Genomic DNA, 22,625 nt, shown 5'->3' with positions numbered 1-22,625 from the left:
TTGCAGCTGTGTTTATCAACATTGCTTCACTAGGAATTTAACTGCTTAGACCAGGCCTTTCAGCCCAGCGTGTCAATACTGGTGTTGATGCTGCTTTCTGAGGCTCATCCCCACCCAAATTCTTATCACTCTATTGATACAGCCATCCCTGAAAGCGTTCTTATCTGGCTTTTCTTGCGTGCATCTGCTGTTCATGCCATGCGGTAGTGAGGTCCACGTTTTTTTTAATAATATGCCAACTAGTTTTGGATTCCTCACAAGCGGATGTCTCAACCCCATCGAATCCCATTATTATTTTACCTCTTTCATTGAACTGGTTAATGCTTCTGATAATTAAAACCGGATAGTTTTGTACCGTGGTGCCTTGGTAAGCAGGGCGCTGTTATTTATCAGCCAAGGAAACAGAATTTGAATCTCTCTGATACATTGCTTAGAGTTGGAAGCTTGTTCCTTGCTGTGTGATAGATTCATCACTTGCTCCTGGAAGAACCTGGCGGCAATCTCAAGTGGATCTCTCAGCTCTTGAGAGAGCGATTAGCCATAGCTAATTGGACTGGAGTAAGGAGGATTATGTATATCGTGTCCTTGAAGTAACTATTGCTGAGATTTCTGAGCTCCAGAGTCTGGTAAATTGGCTGTCAACAGCCGACTTGGAGCAGCACAGGGGTTAAGCACTGCTGCCTGACATCATCAGGGACCTAGGTTCGATTCCAGCCCCGGGTCACTGTCTGTGCAGAGTCCGAGTGGGTTTCCTCCCACACTCCAAAGATGTGCAGGTTAGGTTTATTGGCCTTGTCAAATTGCCACTTAGTGTCAGGGGGATTAGCAAGGGTAAATACAAAAGGGCCAGAGTAGGATTATGGTCGGTGCAGGCTTGATGGGCCAAATGGCTTCCTGCTGCACTTGTAGGGATTCTATTTCAACAGCAGCATTGCGAGGCAAGTGGTGATGCCGCTGCTTTTTAAGTGCCTAAAAACTAGTCTTCTTGGTCTTCTAGAGCGGCAAGGTAGCACTGTGGTTAGCACTGTTGCTTCACAGCTCCAGGGTCCTGGGTTTGATTCCTGGTTCAGGTCACTGTCTGTGTGGAGCTTGCACATTCTCCTCGTGTCTGCGTGGGTTTCCTCCGGGTACTCCGGTTTCCTCCCACAATCCAAAGATGTGCAGGTTAGGTTGATTGGCCATGCTAAAAAATTTGTCCCTTAGTGTCCAGGGATGTGTAGGTTAGAGGGATTAGTGGGTATAATATGTAGGGATATGGGGGCAGGGCCTGGGTGGGATTGTGTTCGGTGCAGACTCAATGGGCCGAAGGGCCTCTTTCTGCTCTGTAGGGTTCTATGATTCTCTAGAAGCACTAAGACCAGAACATTGATGTAAATACAATCCTTTCTTTCCAGCATTGGTCTTTGTATCTCAGTTCTGGTACAGACCTTCTCCCCTTCCTCACATTGTCTTCAGCCCTAGTCATTATCTGCAGAGCCCACTTCCTCCCTAAGTCATTGTAATGGCTGGCTGTGCTGTTGTTAGATAACTGCCTAAACGCATTCAGCTTTATTGGTGTAAATGGAGTGGATTCCACAGCCTGAGAGATCGAGAGGCCACTTGAAGCAATTATGTAATATAAATACATCGTTAATCTACCAAGTATTGCTGAGGCATCATGGCATAAAATTGAGGAACTTTGTAAAAATCTTTTCAGACACACCTTCACTACAGGAATAATGGCTTCATTTCTCTAGTCAACGAAGGAAGATTTAGAAATACAGCAGAGAAGCTGCAGAAGCTAAAAATAAAAAAAATATACATTTCCGATTGAATGAATGTTGTGACTGAGTTGCTGGCCTATCAAGGTTAAGAGGAGGCAAATGGGAATAGATTATTTGCACTGGAGATGGTGATGAGAGGGCCCAAGTTTGAGATAATCACATATTTGATCGAAAGGATAAGAACGTTGATTTGAATGGAGAGTTCACATGTGAACATGTTGCAAGAATAGCCTAAACTGAGCAGAAGGAGCTAGTAGGAAATTGGGTCAACGCTGTTTACTTGTGCAGAAGATTTGTAAGTTCAAATCCCACTCCGAAGGCTTGAGCATGTAACTTATGCTGACACTTCCAATGCAGTGGCGAGTGTAAGGAATGTTGGCTTTCAGATGAGAAGCTAAGCTGAGCACCCACACCCTCTTCCCATCCGATCAATGCCAAAAATCCAATGGCGTTATTTTGAAGGAGACTAGGGGAGTTTTCCTGGTATCCGTGCCAATATTGATCCCTCAACCAACGTCAGTGAAAACAGCTGATCTGGGCACTTTATCTCAGTGATGTTGTTGGGACCTTGCCGTGCATATTGGTCATTGCATTCGCGGTCCCCCACATTTAAAAAAAAATTGGTTGTGAAGAGCTTTGGGTTGTCCTAAGGTTGCAAAAGGCGCTAAATATAAAATCATATTTGTTCGCTGGGGTATTTACCAGCAAGAAGTCTGACAACACCAGGTTTAAGTCCAACCAGTGTATTTGATAGTAAACTCACAAGCTTTCGAGGTTAAACTCTTCGTCGGGTGAATGGAGAGTTCTGGCCCTTATCGTATTTACCAGCCACTGCTGTCACGTGGCATTTATACACTAAGTAGTTTTGTGTGGTTTGCTTTGTATAACCTATTTTGTCACGCTCAATGTAAATTTTTCTGAGGATGTGTGAACGATAAAGTGTTTCTTTCATGACCCCTTTGTCTACTCCCAGTCTTCTTTCAATACTGCTGTCGATATAATATTAACTCTGTTTATGTTATGTGCTGAATTCTATATCAGCAAACAATAATACAGAATCCTGGGCATACCGGTTGGCTGGGAATATGAGTTATTCCATGCAATAGGCCATGGACCTTTATCAATATTTGGGGCGACTGTTGGTTTGGACAGGTGGACTAGACACAGATGTTTCCTGCTTGCTCCTCAGAGGAGCTTTGGAAAATGGGTGATTTGCCTCCATAAGAACATAAGAAATAGGAGCAGGAGTAGGCCATCTAGCCCTTCGAGCCTGCCCCGCCATTCAATAAGATCATGGCTGATCTGAAGTGGATCAGTTCCACTTTCCCGCTTTATCCCCATAACCCTTAATTCCCCTGTCTATCAGAAACCTATCCACCTGTGACTTAAATATATTCAGCGAGGTAGCCTCCACCACTTCAACGGGCAGAGAATTCCAGATACTCACCACCCTTTGAGTGAAGAAGTTTCTCCTCAACTCCGATCTAAGCTGCCCATCCCCCTTACCTTGAGGCTGTGCCCTCTAGTTCTGTTTTCCTTTCTAAGCGGGAAGCATTTCTCTACCTCTACCCTATCCATCCCCTTCATTATCTTATACGTCTCTATAAGATCCCCCCTCAGCCTTCTAAACTCCAGTGAGTACAGATCCAGGAAGTCCTCTGCTTTCCAAAGCACAGTAGTGTAGGCCCATGTATATTTAAGGTAGTGTTGTCCATTCGGGCCACCGAGGAAAGGATTTTTTATTGTGTGATTTGCCTTACTTGACGGTACACTTGAGACTAAGACTGGAATTCTCTGGTCTCGCACGCCCCATTACCGCTGGCCAATGAGAATGGGGAAATTTGGTATTCAGCCAAATTTCCCTTCACGGCAACGGGACTGGAGAATCCCAGCCACAGGCAAGGTCGGAAAATTCCAGCCACAATCTAGTTTTTGGAAAGTCTGGTGATGCGATTTTTAAATCAGAAAGTCAATCCCCAGTTTGATGTTATTTCCATGTGTTTATTTTTAGTGTACTACCGGGTGTTGGTGAACTTCACAACTTCAATCAAGTACGACCCTGCGTTGGAGAACTTTGAATCTGAAACGTTCAGGGAGGTATCTGAAGGAATCATAGACACAGTAAGTACAGGAGGGACAATTCTACTACATGCTTCTGATTGTGTAAACCCAATTAATTTTTTTCTCATGACTGTCAGGAATGACTGAACAGGCCGGGGCTCCTCAGATAAGAAAAGACTGAGAGTTCACTAAAGAGTTCTCCAAAATTATGGGAGATTTGGAGAGGAGAGGAGGTGTTTCCGCTGATGGCTGTGCCCAAAACCCAGGGGCCTTGAATACAAGGTGGTAATAAATCCAGTGGGAATTTGAGGAACAAGTGATTTATGCAGAGAGATGAACCGGATTGAATCATGGAATGGAAATTGGACAAAAGCACTGGAGGAGGAAAAGAGCAGGAGATTACGGTGATGACGGTGGAATGAAGTTGGGTGTGTGGAACATTTAAAATATTCTAGGAAACAAAGGGTGTTTCTGAGGCTAATTTTGAATTTGGGCAATGTTATTAACAGCAAATACATACATTGCACCATTTTACAGGGAGGAACAGGCCATTTGGGCTTGCTCCACCATTCATTTTGATCATGGCTGATTATCAAATTCAATATCCTAAAATAAAAATAAACTTGCAACATGACAGATTCCCTCCCCACTGCCCCATATCCCTTGAGTGTCTCAGATCATTGGCCATTCATCTGAACATCCACATTGTAATGTGTTGCCTATTGCTAGTCTTGTGAGGATGGAGGGAGCACTCATTTAGCTCTAAGAGCTACATCTAATTTCTTCTTGAAATCAGACGACATTTTGGCTTCAACTACTTTCTGTAGGAGTGAATTCCACACATTCACCACCCTCTGGGCGAAGAAATTTCTCCTCAGCTCAGTTTTGAAAGGTTTATTTGTACCTTGTCCTCAAACTATGACCCTTGGCTCTGGGCTCCCCCATCACTGGGAACTTTCTTTCTGAATCTACCCTGTCTAACCCTGTTAGAATTTTTAAAGCTTATTTATTTATTAGCCATGAGTAGGCTTACAGTAACACTACAATGAAGCTACTGTGAAAATCCCTGAGTCACCACACTCTGGCGCCTGTTCGGGTACACTGAAAATAGAGGGATATGGACCACGTAGAGGCAAGAAAATATTACATAAGAGGGGCATCTGTATCAGCACGGACTTGGTGGGCCAAAGGGTCTGTTCCTGTGCTGTACTGTTCTTTGCGCCACCTTTCACTTTGTAAGCTCTTAATGAGTATACAGTCTGATATTATTTTAATATATTTTGTTTATTTATTGGACTGAGAGATTTAAAAAAAAAAGTGTATTTCAAAAACTGTACACTCAGTTCAACCACTCCTCTTCAACTAATACTTAACCTAGATCATGATCGACGACAACTTACTGCCGGTCACTGGAAACCTGCAATAATGACCGAAAATGGCAGAAATTCTCAGCAGCTCCAGCAGCATCCGTGGAGAGACAAACTGAGTTAATGGGTGGGATTTTCCGCCTTCCCCACCGCGTGCTTTCTGGCAGGAGGCAGCTTACCATTGGTCGCTGCCGGGATCTTCTGCTGCCGCCGAAGCTTACGATGTTTTGCGTGGCTCAGTTGGTCCCATTGCCGGATAGTCCACCGGAGGCTGCGGGGGGTGGGGGGGGTGGTGGTGGGTGGTGTGCCTTCGACGGGATTGGAAAATTCAACCGATGGGAAGGGTCAGGGAGTCCCACCCAGTGTCTCAGATCATTGACCGTTCATCGGAACATCCAAATTGTAATGTGTTGCCTATTGCTGGTCTTGTGAGGATGGAGGGAGCACTCGTTCATCTGGCCTGTCTGTACAAGCATAGCTTTTTGGGGAAAAAAAAGATTATTCTGGGGATGTTGTCATCGCTGGCTAGGACTGCATTTATTGCCCAGTCCTAATTGACTTTGAGAAAATAGAACCATAGAAACCCTATAGTGCAGAAAGAGGCTCTTTGGCCCATCGAGTCTGCACCAAACACAATCCCACCCAGGCCCTATCCCCATATCCCTACATATTATACCCACTAATCCCTCTAACCTACGCATCCCTGGACACTAAGGGGCAATTTCTTAACATGGCCAATCAACCTATCCCGCACACCTTTAGACTGTGGGAGGAAACCGGAGCACCTGGAGGAAACCCACGCAGACACGAGGAGAATGTGCAAACTCCACACAGACAGTGACCCGAGCCAGGAATTGTCTGAACGTTGGTCGTCTACAGGGTCCCTGGTGAACCCAGGTCCATTCTATGATTTTCTTGGGGTTGACCGCAGCTGATCTGATCTTGTGTGATGCAGCTTTTTGATGGATAGTCACTTGTTTATTATGTTTATTATGTTGAGCTGAGATTGGCATCTCAGTGGCTGGTTCCCAAAGAACAACACAGCACAGGAAACAGACCAGTTCAGTCAGAGACTGTGAAGGTGCTCTGAATCTTACTGCTCTGATCCTCTTTACTTACTGAAACTGGGAACCTGACTGAGAGAATTTTGAATGTGCGTGTGTGCAGCCCGCATGCTGACTGAATGTGTCACTCGAAATGGACCATGTTTGGCTAATAGTTGAATGATTATTCAAAAACGGTATTTTGAAGTGAACACGATCTCTGTGACTCAAAACCTTTAATAAACGCACTTTCTTTACAGCTCGAGTCTGAATTTTATCGGATCCCGGGAGAACAGTCAGTTACAGTGGTATGGATCAAGTAAGTGCCCCTTCAACACAATCTCAACTTAGGCCAAGAATGATCTTCTGTAAGCCCAGTGTCAGACAAAGCAAAGCACAATGTGATCATTCTCGGGTTAATCTTAGTATCGATCGTAGTTATAAAGGTTTGTTCACCAGTTGAGAAAACGGGAATTTACATCTGAAGCGAGTGCAGGTAATCCTGAAATGATTAATGCTCCTGAGCCTTATCCCTTTTTTAATCTCTGTTCTTAAAGACCCCTCTGTCATCTAACATCTAATCATTCCACAGTTATTCCCGCTGGCACATGTTGATGCCTCTGTTTTTTCTGTCCCTTGAAGACTTCGATTTCTAAATCAGTGTCGTTGATTTGGTTTGATAATTCCTCATTGGGTGACACGTGATCAGCTCTGATCATTGAAAGATTCCTGGGTGCCCCTTTGCACGCTGGAGTTGTTGATGAGACCAAATGTGAGACCATTGAGGGCCAGAGCAGCGATTCTGCCGCCCTTCCACGTTGCATTCTCTTTGGCCTTCTCATCCACATGAGTTTTATTTTGTCCCGTTACTTTTGCTGAGTTCAGCAGCGAAATCCAGCTGCCATGAAGCACTTCTTGTGGGTAGAGGGGATGACCGTACAAGGTTTTTACACTCGTCGTTTCAACTGACTGCCTGAAGTATGAAATTAAAAATCTGTGAGACATCTCATATCTCGCCTGAATTAGCTACAATCACAATTGTTTAATTTCCAAAAGGAAAAGTATGTCTGAATCTGATTCTGAATGGTAGATAAGCCAAATTCCAGAATGTCTATCAATATTCACATCGTCATTACTCACCCTGCCCTTCACTGACAACACCCTCTATCCAATTCAGAAACCATGTAATGATGTACTGTAATGATGTAAGTTTATAGGTTTATTTAGGAATATAAAAAATATCTATTAACAAGGAAAATCTGTAAAGAGGCTGATAGTCTCCCGGTAATCTTGGTGGAATCCACTGGCTGTCCTAGTTTTTGACTTTTTAATGTCTTGTATCCAAATGAGAAGTCTACCCCTGGGATGGTTAGTCATTCTTCTAGAATGCTGTTAAAACAACTGACCTCAACGCAACTCTGAGGCCACCCCGATAAGTGTCAATATCATATTTTGATTCCTAGATTTGGAAGTGACCACTAAAAATATTTGGGGTGTTGGAGGCCTTTTCCATAATGATTGGCCAGTGCTATGAGATGTATAAATCCAGAGCTGCTATAGTGGAGTAGAATGGGTCTGAATCTGTTACATGCACTAGCTGTTGTGGGGGTGTGTATGTGGACACATGCACCCTCCACATGCACACGCGCACTCCCTGACACGTGCCCCCACCCACCCCTCCTGACACACACACACACACACACACACACACACACACACACACACACACAGAGAAGAAGGCACAGTAAGTTTCCCAGCTGGCCACGCTCCTGATGATGTTTCCGTGTTTCAAAATATCCACAGCTGGTTTCCTTTCTCAGTAGTAATCAATTGAGGCCGATAACATAACAGTAACATGTACCGAGTGTGATTAAAAGCTGTAATTCCCTTGGGGGTCAGTGCGAAATGAAGAATGGCGTCTGTCTGCAGCTGGGACCATGAGTGATTTTATCAAACGGACACCAGTCATAGGGCAGGAGCACACAGATAGCTATCCCATTGGCCCATAGCATTCCAATTCCATCAGTCATCACTCCCCACGCTGGAAAGCTCCAGAATGCTCTTTGGAGAAATAAAGATGCTTTTTCTCCCACGGATGAGCCTCTCCCACACATTCCTCCAGTTGCAGTCAGTACATTGTTCAGTCTGCCTCAGCGGGCTTTCTGAGAGATTTTCGCTTCTCACTGCATTTGCTGGAGCAGTTTTAACCTTTACCTGACTCCAGACCAAACCTTCGCGTTTTCGCAGATGGCTTTTCTCTGTCACATATTGTGACGTTCCTTCACCTTCGATGAAAATGTGAACCCAAAAAAAGTGTACCAACCCAAACTGCACAAAACATCTTAAAAACTATGTACAGAAACTGAAATGTCATTATTTCAGCCCATCTCCCAGTTACCCCATCAGTCTGTTCACTGTGTACTCTTGTGATCCGTGGGAACCCTAACTCCGTCTGCACTTCGTGATAAATTAGCAGATGTTAACAGGGGCGATTGGATCACTGTTATTGAGTCTCTGGGTTGCTGTGGAGATGATATGGAGATGTCGGCGTTGGACTGGAGTAAACACAGTAAGAAGTCTCACCACACCAGGTTAAAGTCCAACAGATTTATTTGGTAGTAAACGCCACTAGCTTTCGGAGTGCTGTTCCTTCGTCAGGTGAGTGGAGTGTTCTGCTCACAAACAGGACATAAAAAGGCACACACAGTTTACAGAATACTGATTAGAATGCAAGTCTTTACACCTAATCTGCTATTCAAGTCTTAAAGGTGCAGATAATGTGAGTGGGGGTAGCATTAAGCATAGGTTAAAGAGATGTGTATTGTCTCCAGGCAGGACAGTAAGTGAGATGTTGCAAGTTCAGGCAAGTCATGGGGGTTACAAATAATGTGACGTGAACCCAAGATCCCGGTTGAGGCCGCTCTCATTTGTGCGGAACTCGGCTATCAGTCTCTGCTCAGCGATTCTGCGCTGTTGAGTGTTCTGAAGGTCGTATTTCACGTGTCGTATGCCACCTTGGAGAACATTTGCCCGAAGATCAGAGGCCGAATGCCCTTGACCGCTGAAGTGTTCACCAACAGGAAGGGAACTGTCTTGCGTAGTGATTGTCGAGCGGTGTTCATTCATCCATTGTCGTAGCGCCTGCATGGTCTCTCCAGTGGACCATTATACATTGTAGGGAACCAGAGTTCTCGCTCTTCGTGAATATCTTGTACAAATGTTTGACCATTGATGATGACTAGATTAGTCTATCCTAGTCCACACTCACTAGCCATGTCAAATAATTGGCCGAACGTCTGCTTGAGGTTCACGAATGACTACTTGCAGAAGTATTGTAGGGACTCAAGCTCCTAGAGCCACTGCCCAGCCAACATTCACCATCTTCAAATTATTCTTGAAGTTGAAAAGGGTTCTTTTTAATCTCAAGAATGTAACTGCAGGAGTTCAAACTCAAAGAAGAGTGTGGCAAAGATTTTTTAAATTCATTTGTAGGATCTGGTCATTGCTGATTAGCCAGCGTTTATTGCCCATCCCTAGTTGCCCTTGGAGGGCAGTTGAGAGTCAACCACATTGCTGTGGATCTGGAATCACACGTAGGCCAGATCAGGTAAGGGAGGCAGATTTCCTTCCCTAAAGGACCAGGTGGTTTTTCCGACAATCAACAATGGTTTCATGGTCATCAATAGATTTTTAATTCCAGATTTTAAAAAAAAAATTGAATTCAAATTCCACCATCTGCCGTGGCAAGATTCAACCCCAGGTACTCAGCACACTTGTCTTATCTGACAAAGTAAGCTCGTGTCCCCTTTTTGCCCTCATGATTTCTCTCTCAACTTACTCCAACATCCTCTGTTCTCAAGGGATCCACTTGATCCCGATTGTCTATGCATGTCATATGCCTCCTCCTTCATTTTGATTGGGGCCTCAATATCCCAGGTCAGTCAGGGTTCCCTATTTCTACCAGCCTTGCCCTTCACTCTAAAAGGAGCGTGTTTACCCTGAACACTGGTTAACACACTTTTGAAGGTTTCCCGCTTACCAGACTTCCCTTTGCCTGCCAGCAAACTTCCCCAATCAACTTTTGAAAGTTTCTGTCTGATACCATCAAAATTGGTTTGCCCCAATTTAGAATTTTAACTTTTGGGCCAGACCTATCATTCTCTATAGCTGTCTCAAAACTAATGGAATTATGATCACTGGTCCAAAGTGATCTCTCAAAACCACCTCTGTCACCTGCTCCTCCTTATTTCTCCAAAGGAGATCAAATTTTGCCCCCCCCCCACCCCCTCTAGTTGGGCCATCCACGTACTAAATGAGAAATTCCTCCTGAATACACTCAACAAATTTCTCTCCATCCAAACCCCTAATAGTGTGGCTGTCCCAGTCATTGTTGGGAAAGTTAAAGTCCCCTATTATTACCACCCTACTTTCCTTGGAGTTATCAGTAATCTCCTTACATATTTGTTCCTCAATTTCCTGCTGGCTACCTGGGACCTGTGGTAAAATCCTATCGAGGTGACCTTACCCTTCTTATTTCTCAATTCTACCCATATAGACTCAGTGGGCGAACCCTGGGATATACCCCCTCTCAGTACTGCCATGAAGTTCTCCCTAATCAAAAATGCAACTCCCCCCTCCTCTCTTACTTCCTGTTCTATCTTTCCTACAGCATCTCTATCCGAGAACATTGAGCTACCAGTCCTGTCCCTCTCTTAGCCATGTTTCAGTAATAGCTATGATATCCCAGTCCCACGTACCCATCCATGTCCCGAGTTTATCTGCCTTGCCCTCCAGGCCTCTTAAAATAAATGCCATTTAATCTAGACTTCCCTTGCTCTCTGCTCTGCTTTCTCAGACTACCTGTCCTGTTATGTTTTGGTCACTCTCCCTGTGTTTTATTTCTCTGAGCCTTACTGGACCCATTCAGTGAGTTCCCCACGGTCTCTGTACTCTGTGCAGTGGCCCTGTACTTCTGTGTAGCATTGCCCTCTAAACCTGCCCACCTCGTTGCTTCCCTGGTTCCAATTCATCCATTTGAGTCGGGTCATACTGAGCTCTTCAGAGAATTGCCCTCTTATCTGAATTCACAGCAACAGATGCCTTCTGTTTCCTGACTTTGCATTAACAGACTTGAACTTTCTTTTTAATCTTTTGTTTTTGATATCCTGTGTCTTTTTTGGTTTGGTCACACCTCCTCCCATTTCTATTGTGTTTGCCGACTAATACTCTTTGCTACAACTCCCAATTATAAAAATAAATGATTCACGTTTCCGACTATCTTGCTGTTTCACTGTCTTTTTTTATTTTATGTTTTATGTTTAGTATGTAAAGGTCTAAGGCACTGGCTTTTGTGATAGCAACAAATCTTTAATTTCCTGTTCAATGTACCGGATTCATTCACTGAAGCTTTGACAGCAATGAGCGGTGCTGAATGAAAGGTGAGGATATAAAGAGGAAATTTTGCCAAAGCCTTTGAAAGCCCTGGTTGGAACACATCTGGAGTAGTGTGTAATACACCTGTGCACCACACCTGGGGATATATTTATTGAGCTTGGAAGTAGTGCAGCATGGAGTCAACAAAATGTTACCTAGGATGTTAGATGGAAAGAGAACGCACATGAACTGGAAAGCAGAGGATTAATTAGTAATCTCATTGAGGTTTTGTCAGCTTGGAAATGATTTGACTGGGTAGATGGGGGATAAACACATCTTCTGCTGATGGAGGGAGACTAAGCAAGGGGGCACAACTGTAAAGATCACAACCAGATCGTTCAGGGAACTGTTTGGGAAACACTTCTTCATTTCATGTTACAGTGATTCAAAATGCTGGTTAGGCCACATTTGGCACATTGTGTCCAATTCTGGTCGCCACACTACCAGAAGGATTTGGAGGGAGTACAGAGAAGGTTTACGAGGATGTTGCCTGGAGGTATTAGCTATGAGGAGAGATTGAATAAACTGTGATTGTTCTCTCTGGAAAGACATAGGCTGAGGGGTGACCTGATAGGGGTTTATAAAATTATGAGGGGTATAGATGGGATGAATAGTCGGAAACTTTTTCCCCAGGGCAGCAGTGATAATTACAAGGGGGCACAAGTTCAAAATAAGTGGGCGGGGGGTGGAGGTTCAGTAGAGATGTGCGGGAGTAGTTTTTACACAGAGGGTGACGGGGGCTTGGAATGCACTGCCAAGTGAGGTGGTTGAGGCAGACACATTAGTGACATTGAATGCTTATCTGGAGAGACGCATGAACAGGCGGGATGTAGAGGGATACAGGTGGTTGGTCTAAATACGACAGTGTGATCAGCGCAGGCTTGGTGAGTCAAAGGGCCTGTTCCTGTGCTGTACTGTTCTTTCTTCAGGGAGTCATTTTGCACAAAAAAAAATGCCAATTGTCCCATCAGGTCCATGCTAGCCCCTTGGAGCAATCCAACCACCTATTTTCCCGCTCTGTCCTTATAGATGTACAAATTTATTTCCCTCAAGTATCCATTGAGACTTTTCATTGCCAACTGCGTACTGGAAGTGGAGACAGAGAGTCCCAGGTCATCGCAACTTGCTGTGTGCAAAACAAATTGTCCTCATATTCCTGCTGCATCTCTTGCTCAAAACTTTAAACCGATATTCCCTGGCTGTTGTGCCATCACGTTTGGAATTCTCTCCCATTTAAAAAAGAAGTGTTAACTTAATGTCATGGGCGGAGAGGGGACTCACAATGTTGAAATGGCGGCGCGGGCTTGTTGGGCCGAAGGGCCTGTTTCCCGTGCTGTGTTGTTCTTTTTGTTCTTTGTAAACCTGATTTTTGCTAGACAAAGGCATTAAGGATTTTGGAGCTGAGGCAGGTGGACACAGTTAATTCGGTTGTGATCTCTGCAGATAGAGGAACAGGGTTGAGAGATGAGTGACCTACTCCTGCAGTTCTACATTTCTGATGATGAATAAATTAATATTTGTATCAACATGCTGGATAATGTGAGGATGCATTATCAGGCGCACACTCTTACTGAAGGGTCTTTGTTAACCAGCAGGATTGCACTTTGGATCTAGTTGGTTAAGAGTTTCTTAGATTAAAGGCATTGAAGAGAAAGGATGAACATAGGAAGTAGGAACAGAAATAGGAATTCAGCCCTCCCAGTCTGCTCCGCCATTCAATCAAATCACAGCTGGTTTCAAATCCATCTCCTTATCTCTTCCCCATATCCCTTTAACCCATTCTTAAAATCAGAAATATATCTATCTCCCTCTTGAAACCACTTAATGATTCAGACTCCACTGCGCTAACAAGCAATAAGATCGCTAACAAATTATTTAATTTAGATTGATTGGTTGCACATTTGTCAATTTACCTTTGGTTTGTCTAGTCCTGCCTTGTCCTACCTCATTGGGTGGCCAAGGACCAAAGTGTTCAGTCTAGGCTGCATTGCGTGGCATATCATTCTTTTTGTTCAACTTTACAGGCAAGAGGACCAAGATGTGATTGTGGAGCTGGACGTGGGATCTGACGGAAACAGCAACGATGAGGAGATACGAGACGTGGTTTACTCGGTTGTCAGGAGTGGATCCATCGGCCCTTACGAAACCTCAGTTGAAGGTTTCAAATTTCGGCATCTAGGAGAAGGTACTTGTCATTCCCTTCTGGATGAATCTGCATGTTAATGTGGCAGGTCAAAAAAAGATGCACTGGACATTGAACTTCAAATCTGGGTATTCAATTAATATGGAGAAAAATGATATTAGAACTGAGTGCCGTACTCACCCAGATAGATGGACCCGAACCTGAATATAATCATTCCAGAATATAGCACTTGTTATTATCTCTTCAAAAACTGAAATTTTAAAGACATTTGCACTTCCAGTTAAAAACTGAATGGATGACACAACAGGATTTTGTATTTTAAGACATGCTATAATGAACAGCCTGCAAGTACAATTGACTAAATACTACTTTTGTAGGGATCTTATAATTTAAACTAGGTTGGCATGGCAGCACAGTGGTTAGCACTGCTGCCTCACAGCACCAGAGACAGGGTTTGATTCCCGGCTTGGGTCACTATCTATGCGGAGTCTGCACGTTCTCCCCGTGTCTGCATGGGTTTCCTCCTGGTGCTCCGGTTTCTTCCCCCAGTTTGAAAGACGTGTTTAGAATCATAGAATCCTACAGTGCAGAAAGAGGCCATTCGGCCCATCGAGCCTGCACTGACCATAATCCCACCCAGGCCCTACCCCCATATCCCTATATATTTTACCCGCTAATCCCTCTAACCTGCAACACTAAGGGGCAATTTTAGCATGGCCAATCAACCTAACCCGCACATCTTTGGACTGTGGGAGGAAACCAGAGCACCTGGAGGAAACCCACGCAGACACGAGGAGAATGTGCAAACTCCACACAGACAGTGACTCAAGCTGGGAATTGAACCCAGGTCCCTGGAGCTGTGAAACAGCAGTGCTAACCCACTGTGCTACCGTGCCACCGTGTTGGTTAGGTGCACCCGGCATGCTGAATTCTGAGTGTGGCGACGAGGGGCTTTTCACAGTAACTTCATTGCAGTGTTAATGTGAGCCTAATTGTGACAGTAATAAATAAAATTCAAAACTTTAAACATAAATTTTAGCACAACCACTAAACGAAAACACAGAGGTAAACATAAATAGACATTTGATTCTCCCAGACTCGACCAAAATGTCTCTTTGGCTCCGAGGGTATACTTGTAATTTTTTTTTCCAGCCTGGAAACTTTGAATCCAGAACTGATTTTCATATTCTGGGTTTTCCTTACAGCTAAAGCTTGGCAATTTTCCAGCCTTGTTTTAACCTCTCAGGAATTTTGTCTTTCCTATCTTTCTTTCAAGCTTCCGCTGCCCCCAGTTTACCTGGTGAGCCATGCATGCTGCCTGTAGCTACTCTCCCTCTGCTAGATCCTGTCCATGATACTCAGCGCTCTTTGAGGAAACCCTGTAATCCACCTTAGCAACGGCTCCTTCTGCAGTGCTCCCCTGTGGCAATGAGAACGAAATAGGCCTTGTAATCAAGTAGAAATGCTGATTAGCTATTATTAAGACAGCAACCCTACGCTGCCCTGGTATCAGATGGGCAGTTCTAAGTATACCCTTTAACAATCTGACATTTTTAACACTTCACTGGGGCTTGGAGACCCACAGTGTATTCATTATCCTCCCAGCTGCTTTCCGCTGTTTGCAAGTGTGAATACCTTGCAGATTCTGTCCTTTTAAAAGTAAACAAGACCTCCTTTTAATCTTTAAAAGCCATGACCTGCTGTCAGACAAACTTGGAGGTCCCATGACCACCCTTCATTTTACCCTAAAGACACTGTCCCCAGGCGTAATCTTATAAACCACGTAACTGTGATACCCTCAGCTCTTTCAGCAGTACTATGCCAGACTGAGTAAATCCTGTAGATTTTGACCTCCTCCTCCTCCATCATTGTAGGAATGAAGCTAGTGCCTTTCTTCACACTGTAAAATGCTGTGTGTCCCCCACTGGCATAATGCGCAGCTTCCGAATATTGCAGACAGTGGGGAAGCTTATTTTCCTGGACTCTCATTACTGGGATTTTCCACCGTTCTGTTTTAAACAGCTGCTACTATTTGTGTTTAGCAAAATGAGAGGTGCTCGCCCTAAAGGAAGCAGTGTCCTTTAAACCTCTCAGTGACAGGGTTATTTACTAATAATCCTGGCACAGGAACATACATTGTCACCATTCTGCTCCAAATGTGCAATCCTCTGGGAAAGGTACCTAACACTGCAACAATGTGACTCCCTTGTTTGCCTCATTGGTTAATTAAGCTACTTCTGAGAAATTGTGTTCTGAGCTTCAGGCTTTAGTGACTAAACCAACAATGAGGATGAGCAAATTACATCCCTGGGTTTATTATGCTTTGGCCCAGGTCCATCTATCAGGGCGAGAGCTACACTGGGTTCTAATATCAGATCTGACTTTCTCCCAACTCGCATCCTTCCAGCGTTCCAAAGTACCTTACAGCACTTTCTGAAGTGTAGTCACAGTTGTAATTTCGGAAATGCGACAGCTAAAAATTAATGTTGTTGACATGAAATGATGGAGCAGGAAAATGTTGTGCTATCTATCAAGTTGGTAAACATAATATCAGTAGGATCCAAGCAGGGTGGTGAAGACAACTTTAAATATCTTAACGTTCAAGGATATGGGACAAGTGTTGCAAAATGGGATTAGTGTGACTTTAATAGTAGTTATTGTCGGTACAGACTTGATGGGCTGAAGGGCCTTTTCTGCTCTATGATTCTTATGAATGAAACTAAGATTTGATTTATTATTGTCACGTATTAGTATAAAGTGAAAAGCATTGTTTCTTGCGCACTATATAGACAAAGCATGCCATACATAAGGAAGGAAAGGAGAGAGTGCAGAATGTAGAGTTTTTCTTTAGATGCAGAGCTTTTCTTTACTGAGAGAGTTTAATGCCTTCTTCAGTTTTGCAGTAACCCTCCCATTCAGCCTAGTGTCCCAGGCGGCACGGTAGAACAGTGGTTAGCACTGCTGCTTCACAGCTACAGGGTCCTGGGTTCGATTCCCGGCTCGGGTCACTGTCTGTGTGGAGTTTGCACATTCTCCTCGTGTCTGTGTGGGTTTCCTCTGGGTGCTCCGGTTTCCTCCCACAGTCCAAAGATGTGCGGGTTAGTTTGATTGGCCATGCTAAAATTGCCCACTAGTGTTCTGAGATGTGTAGGTTAGAGGGATTAGTGGGTAAATCTGTAGGGATATGGGAGTAGGGAATGGGTGGGATTGTGGTTGGTGCAGACTTGATGGGCCAAATGGCCTCTTTCTGCACTGTAGGATTTCTATGTATCTCCTATTTATATGTGCTCAGAGACAATTAATACCTACCACATGTTTCTCTTAACCATAACAATTTAATTGACAGGACATTAGCACATCATATCCACTATTAACATAGAACACTGCAGCACGAACAGGCCCTTCGGCCCACAAGTTGCGCCGATCATATCCATACCTACCAGGCCATAGAACTATCTGTAACTCCCAATCCCATTAAATCCCATGTACTCATCCAGAAGTCTTTTAAAAGACCCCAGCGAGTTTGCCTCTACCACCACTGACGGCAGCCGATTCCACTCACTCACCACCCTCTGAGTGAAAAACTTACCCCTGACATCTCCTCTGTACCTGCTCCCCAGCACCTTAAACCTGTGTCCTCTCGTAGCGACCATTTCAGCCCTGGGAAATAGCCTCCAAGAATCCACCCTATCTATACCTCTCAACATTTTATAAACTATACACTATTCTGCTAGGTTTAGTTTGATTTTCTCACCTGGGTGGGCCAAGCCCAGTACTCTTTGAGCCCCACCTTGTTCTCCAACTCTTGTTTCATTCACTGCTCCCCTTTGTCAGCTTAGATGGAAATATTAAAAAAAAATCAACATCCACGGACTGGCTGACTGCAAGCTCTCTGTAATAAAATAGCGGGACTGTACTCATGACTGTTACATCTTCTGTATAAAATGTTCTATTGCTGTTAATTGCTGCTCTGGGATTGAATGGTTTTCTGCTGAGCAGCTGTGGTCCTTAACCTTTAGCAAATGGAGCGGATTTTTAATTTCCTACTCTGAACTTCCTACTGGCAAAATTTAATTTTTTCTGAATCTGGACACGGTGACTTACCCTATGAGTTCGTGCAACGTTTTGAACTATCTCAGACTTTTACATTGTGATACGTACATTAAGTTTGCATCTCACGATGGTCTGACTGATAGAAACACACTGTTGCAAGAGGCATTGAAGCCACAAATCAGTGTCTGGATCCAGTGATATTGTAGAATCTTATAGCATACAAGGAAGCCATTTAGTCCATCCTTGCTGTGCCAACTCTTTCAGAGCATTGGAGCTAGTCATGTTGTACTCCTCTATCCCAAGAGCCCAAGAAGTATTTCCTTTACAAGTAGAATCTCTACAGTGCAGGAGGAGGCCATTTAGACAACTGTGTCTGCACCAACTCTCTGACAGTATCTTACACAAGCCCTTCCCTCGCCCTATCCCCCATAAATATTTATTCGGTTCCTTTTGAAGTTTACCACTGAATCTCTGTCCACCGCCATTGTAGGCGAGCATTTTAACCCTCTGCATCAAAACAGACTGAGCCTTATCTCATCCTCTGGTTCTTTAGCTAATTATCTTAAAGCTGCGTCCTCTGGTTACTGATCCTGCTGTGGACAGTCCAACACTGGCGTCTCTACATCATGACTGCTGCCAGTAGTCACTCAGTTCAAGGGCAACTAGGGATAAACAACACATGCTAACCTTCAACTATTTCCACATCCCATGAAATAATGCATTTCTGATTCCCTTTGGAAAGTTGCCATGGAATCCATTCCCAGCACCATTCTAGGCAGTGCATTCTAAATCATCACAACTCAGAATTAAGTTTATTCACCTCATCTTTCCCTGATACTTTGTCACCTATTTTAAATCTATGTCCTTGGGTTTCTGACACAGCTGCCAGTTGAAACAGTTTCTTCCTAACCATCCTATCAAACCCTTCAAAGTTCTGAATGCCCCCATTAATTCTTCACTTTAAACAAACACAGCTTCTCTGGTCTCCGCACATATCTAACCTCCCTCTATTTTGGAACCATTTGTATGAATCTTCCGTGCACTTTCTCCGATGCCTGTACACCTCTGTTAATGTCTGGCACCCAGAACTGAAAGCAGTGCTCTGGCTGTGGTCACACTAGTGTCTATACGGGTTCAGCACCAGCTCTGTGCTCTTGTATTCTATGCCCCTGCTAATAAAGCCTAGGATAACTCATCCTTTATTAACTGCTCTCTTAACTTGTCCAGTCATTTTCAATACACATATATCCAGGTCCTTCTCCCCTTGCACCTCCTTTAAAATTGTACCCTTTATTATTATGTTATTCCTTTATGGATCACAATTAATTTCATTTGCCACCTGTCTGCCCTGTCCACTAACTTGTCTATACCTGTTTGAAGTTCCACAATATTCTCCTCATAGTTCACAATGCTTCCAAGTTTTGCATCATATCCAGATTTCGAAATTGTGCCCTGTACACGAAGGCCTAGATCATTAATGCATATTAGAAAAAGCTGGGGTCCCAACAGTGATTCCCAAGGGAATACCACTACACACCTTCAGCCAGGCTGAAAAACACTCATCAACTACTACTTCCTGTTTCCTTTCACTCCTACAATTTCTTATCCCTGTCACTACTTTTCTGTTACAACTTTGTTAATAAGTCAGTTTTGCGGCACTGTATCAAATGCCTTTTGGAAGTCCCGCATACATCTGTATTGCCCTCATCAACTCCCTCGCTGCCTCGTCTAAAAAGTGAGTGTTTGCATTTCTGCAGCCTTTCAGGCATCATTCCTGAGTCTGAGGAAGACTGAAAAATTATGGCCAATGCCTTTGCAATTTCCGTTCTCACTTCCCTCAGTATCTTCGATGCATCTCACCCCGACATGTTGCCTCCTCAACTTTAAATGAGGGCAGCTTATCCAACACCACCCAATTAGCGATTTTCAACCCTGCCAGTGTCTGAATTGGCCAAGGGGCCCTTTTTTTCCTGTAAATTCTCTGTAATACAAAAGTGAAGTACAGCAAATTGCCTAACTAATCCCTTTGAGCTGAGATAGACCAGAATTAGGCCATTCAGCCCATCAGTTTGCTCTGCCATTTAACTATGGCTGATAAGTTTCTCAACCCCATGCTCCTGTCTTTTCTCCGTAACCTTTGATTCCCTTACCAATCAAGAACCTATCTATCTCTTTCTTAAATACTGTTACATAGGGGAGGTTGATCCTCTCTCTGAGAACTAACACTCAACCACCCATAGGGAAGTACCTCCCTTCACAATCTGTTAAAGAGTGTGTGAGAATCTGCACTTCAATAGCTTTTAGTGGTCAAATCAAAATAACTGTCTGAGACTTTCTCAGAAAAATAACAAGTAACACGTTATTCTTCTGGTTAACTAAACTATTAATAAACTGAATAAAACACTTCTAATGGAATGTTGTTTAGATAATTATAGTTCCTACATATTAACAAAAGAAATAGAATTTTTGGTCACACTCAAAATGCAATCAGGTTTGTAGTCTTCAGGACTCTTCTATCTTCTTTGCTGACTTCTGTCTTCGCTGTCTTCTTTTGGTACTTTTACGATTGAGATGAGGCTTCCTTTTAGGACATCAATGTGTCAGTTAGACTGGCAGACAGTTGCTGTCTGTGTATCTCTCTCTCTTTCTCTCTGAGAACTGAACTAAGCTGTTACTCGGCAGGTGCTGGTAGGCGGCCTACTGGCAGTTTGGAGCTGGGAGCTGGTTTTATATCCCTGATGACATACAAAATTAGCATAATAGGATTGGTTTACAGGTTATCAGAAAATCAAATTCAAATTTTATAGGCTGCAGCTGTAATGCCTATTTCAAATTGATTGGTTAAAATTCAAAAACAACCTGTTGTCTTGGCAACAATTATTGCCTGGCCTTGCAATACAATGTTTTACACTATGTTATCTATGTACAGTACCCTGCGTCTCTTCAAAAAAAAACTACCCTTTTGTTTTAAACAGGCAAGGCAATTTGACAACGTTTAGCATTTTACAAGTTTTTATAACTTTACAGACACTAACTTCACAACAAGACACTCAATGATTCAGCCTCCACAAGAGCCTTCTCTGTGCAGATTCACCACCCTCCGGCTGAAGAAATTCTTTCTCATCTCGGTTCTAAAGGGTTCACCCCGTTACTCTGAGGCTGTGCCCTCGGATCCTAGTCTCTCTGACAAATGGAAACATCTTCCCTGTGTCCATTCTATCCAGGCCTCTCAGTATTCTGTAAGTTTCAATGAGATCCCCCCCCTCATCCTTCTAAACTCCATTGAGTGCAGACCTAGAGTCCTCATACATCAAGCCTTTCATTCCCTGAAGCATTCTCGTGAACCTCCTCTGGACCTTCTCCAAGGCCAGCACATCCTCCCTTATATTTGATGCCCAAAATTGCTCCTAATTATTCCAGATGTGTTCTGACCAGATCCTTATAAAGCCTCAGCAGTCCATCCCTGTTTTTGTATTCGAGTCAGTGTCATATCATTGCAGTATGGTGTTAAACTGGCTGTTGAAGGAAGAATTTGCATTAATCCCGTGCCTTTGATTATCCTTGTGATGCCTCAAACAATCTCCAACCGTTGCCAAAATAAATTCAAAGCTAAACACAACAGTTGATTTTCACTCTCCAACATTCCAAGATCAGCAAATAAATGATTTCTCGCAGTGAATCAATTCTTTGACATATTGGGAAGGTTGCTGGCAATGTTGGGTTTGTTGGAGGCTGACTTGCACATCAGGGGAACTCACTCTTATCCCTGGAATGGAGCCCTGGGTTCTTTCACACCTACACAGTTGTGCAGATGGGGCTTCACTTTGACACCCTGTCCAGAAAGCAATGCTTTCAATAATTTAACACTTGTTCAGTACTGCACTTGAACCTCGCTGAAAGAATGCGTTTCCCTAAATTAACCTTCTGATTGCGGTAAAATTGCTAGGTGCTGATCCAAACTGACAAGACGCTGGATGTTTGTTGACGGGTGTGCTATGATGATAAGTGCTGCACGTGGTTTTAACGAGCCTCTTTCTGCCTTTGTCCTTAGAAACGATACCGCCGCCTCGCGAGTGTCACGCGAATGAGTTTGCCTGTGGTTCTGGCGAGTGTGTCCCCCTCGATTATCGCTGCGACTCGAGGGCTGATTGCAGCGACATGTCCGATGAAGATGACTGTGGTAAGAGCTCTGTAAATCCTGACGTGAGAGAATTTGGAATTCAGTGCACGGCTGCTTCTTTCTCTGGAGGATTGCTGTGGCGGTTTCAATCTTTGCCCACAAGAGCCATCTCCAGCTGTGTGTCTTGTAGCCTATCTCCCTTTTGGTAATTCTGATCAGGGCCTCCAAAGGCCTTTATCCTGGAATCAGGCTTGCACTCACATTGGAAATAGAAAAGTGACGTCACAGGTGGATAGAGTCGTAAAGAGTGCTTTTGGTACATTGGCCTTTATAAATCGGAGTTTCGAGTATAAATGTTGGAGTGTTATGGTAATGTTATATAAGGCATTGGTGAGGCCGAATTTAGGGTATTGTGTACAGTTTTGGTTACCTAGTTACAGGAAGGATGTAAATAAGGTTGAAAGAGTTCAGAGAAGATTCACGAGGATGTTGCCGGGACTTGAGAAGCTGAGTTACAGAGAGAGATTGAATAGGTTGGGACTTTATTCCCTGGAGAACGAGGGGAGATTTGATAGAGGTGTATAAGATTGTGATGGGTATAGATAGAGTGAATGCAAGCAGGCTTTTTCCACTGAGGCTAGG

General features: G+C 43.8%; 1 protein-coding gene across 7 annotated transcripts in view; it reads left to right on the top strand.

Annotated features, from left to right (window-relative positions):
* Positions 1 to 22,625, top strand: part of hspg2 (heparan sulfate proteoglycan 2) — a 536,580-nt gene that overhangs the window by 202,576 nt on the left and 311,379 nt on the right. For all 7 annotated transcript variants that reach the window (XM_080181499.1, XM_080181505.1, XM_080181501.1 and 4 more), the window contains 4 exons: positions 3,775 to 3,884; positions 6,495 to 6,553; positions 13,692 to 13,852; positions 21,915 to 22,043. In XM_080181499.1, the coding sequence (XP_080037625.1) occupies positions 3,775 to 3,884; positions 6,495 to 6,553; positions 13,692 to 13,852; positions 21,915 to 22,043 (459 nt within the window). The remainder of the gene's footprint in view (positions 1 to 3,774; positions 3,885 to 6,494; positions 6,554 to 13,691; positions 13,853 to 21,914; positions 22,044 to 22,625) is intronic.

This window comes from Carcharhinus amblyrhynchos, unplaced genomic scaffold, assembly GCF_965287045.1.
Source record: "Carcharhinus amblyrhynchos unplaced genomic scaffold, sCarAmb.v2.hapA scaffold_41, whole genome shotgun sequence".
In the NCBI taxonomy this organism is placed as follows: domain Eukaryota; kingdom Metazoa; phylum Chordata; class Chondrichthyes; order Carcharhiniformes; family Carcharhinidae; genus Carcharhinus; species Carcharhinus amblyrhynchos.
This window is presented reverse-complemented; position numbering and strand designations above follow the sequence as displayed.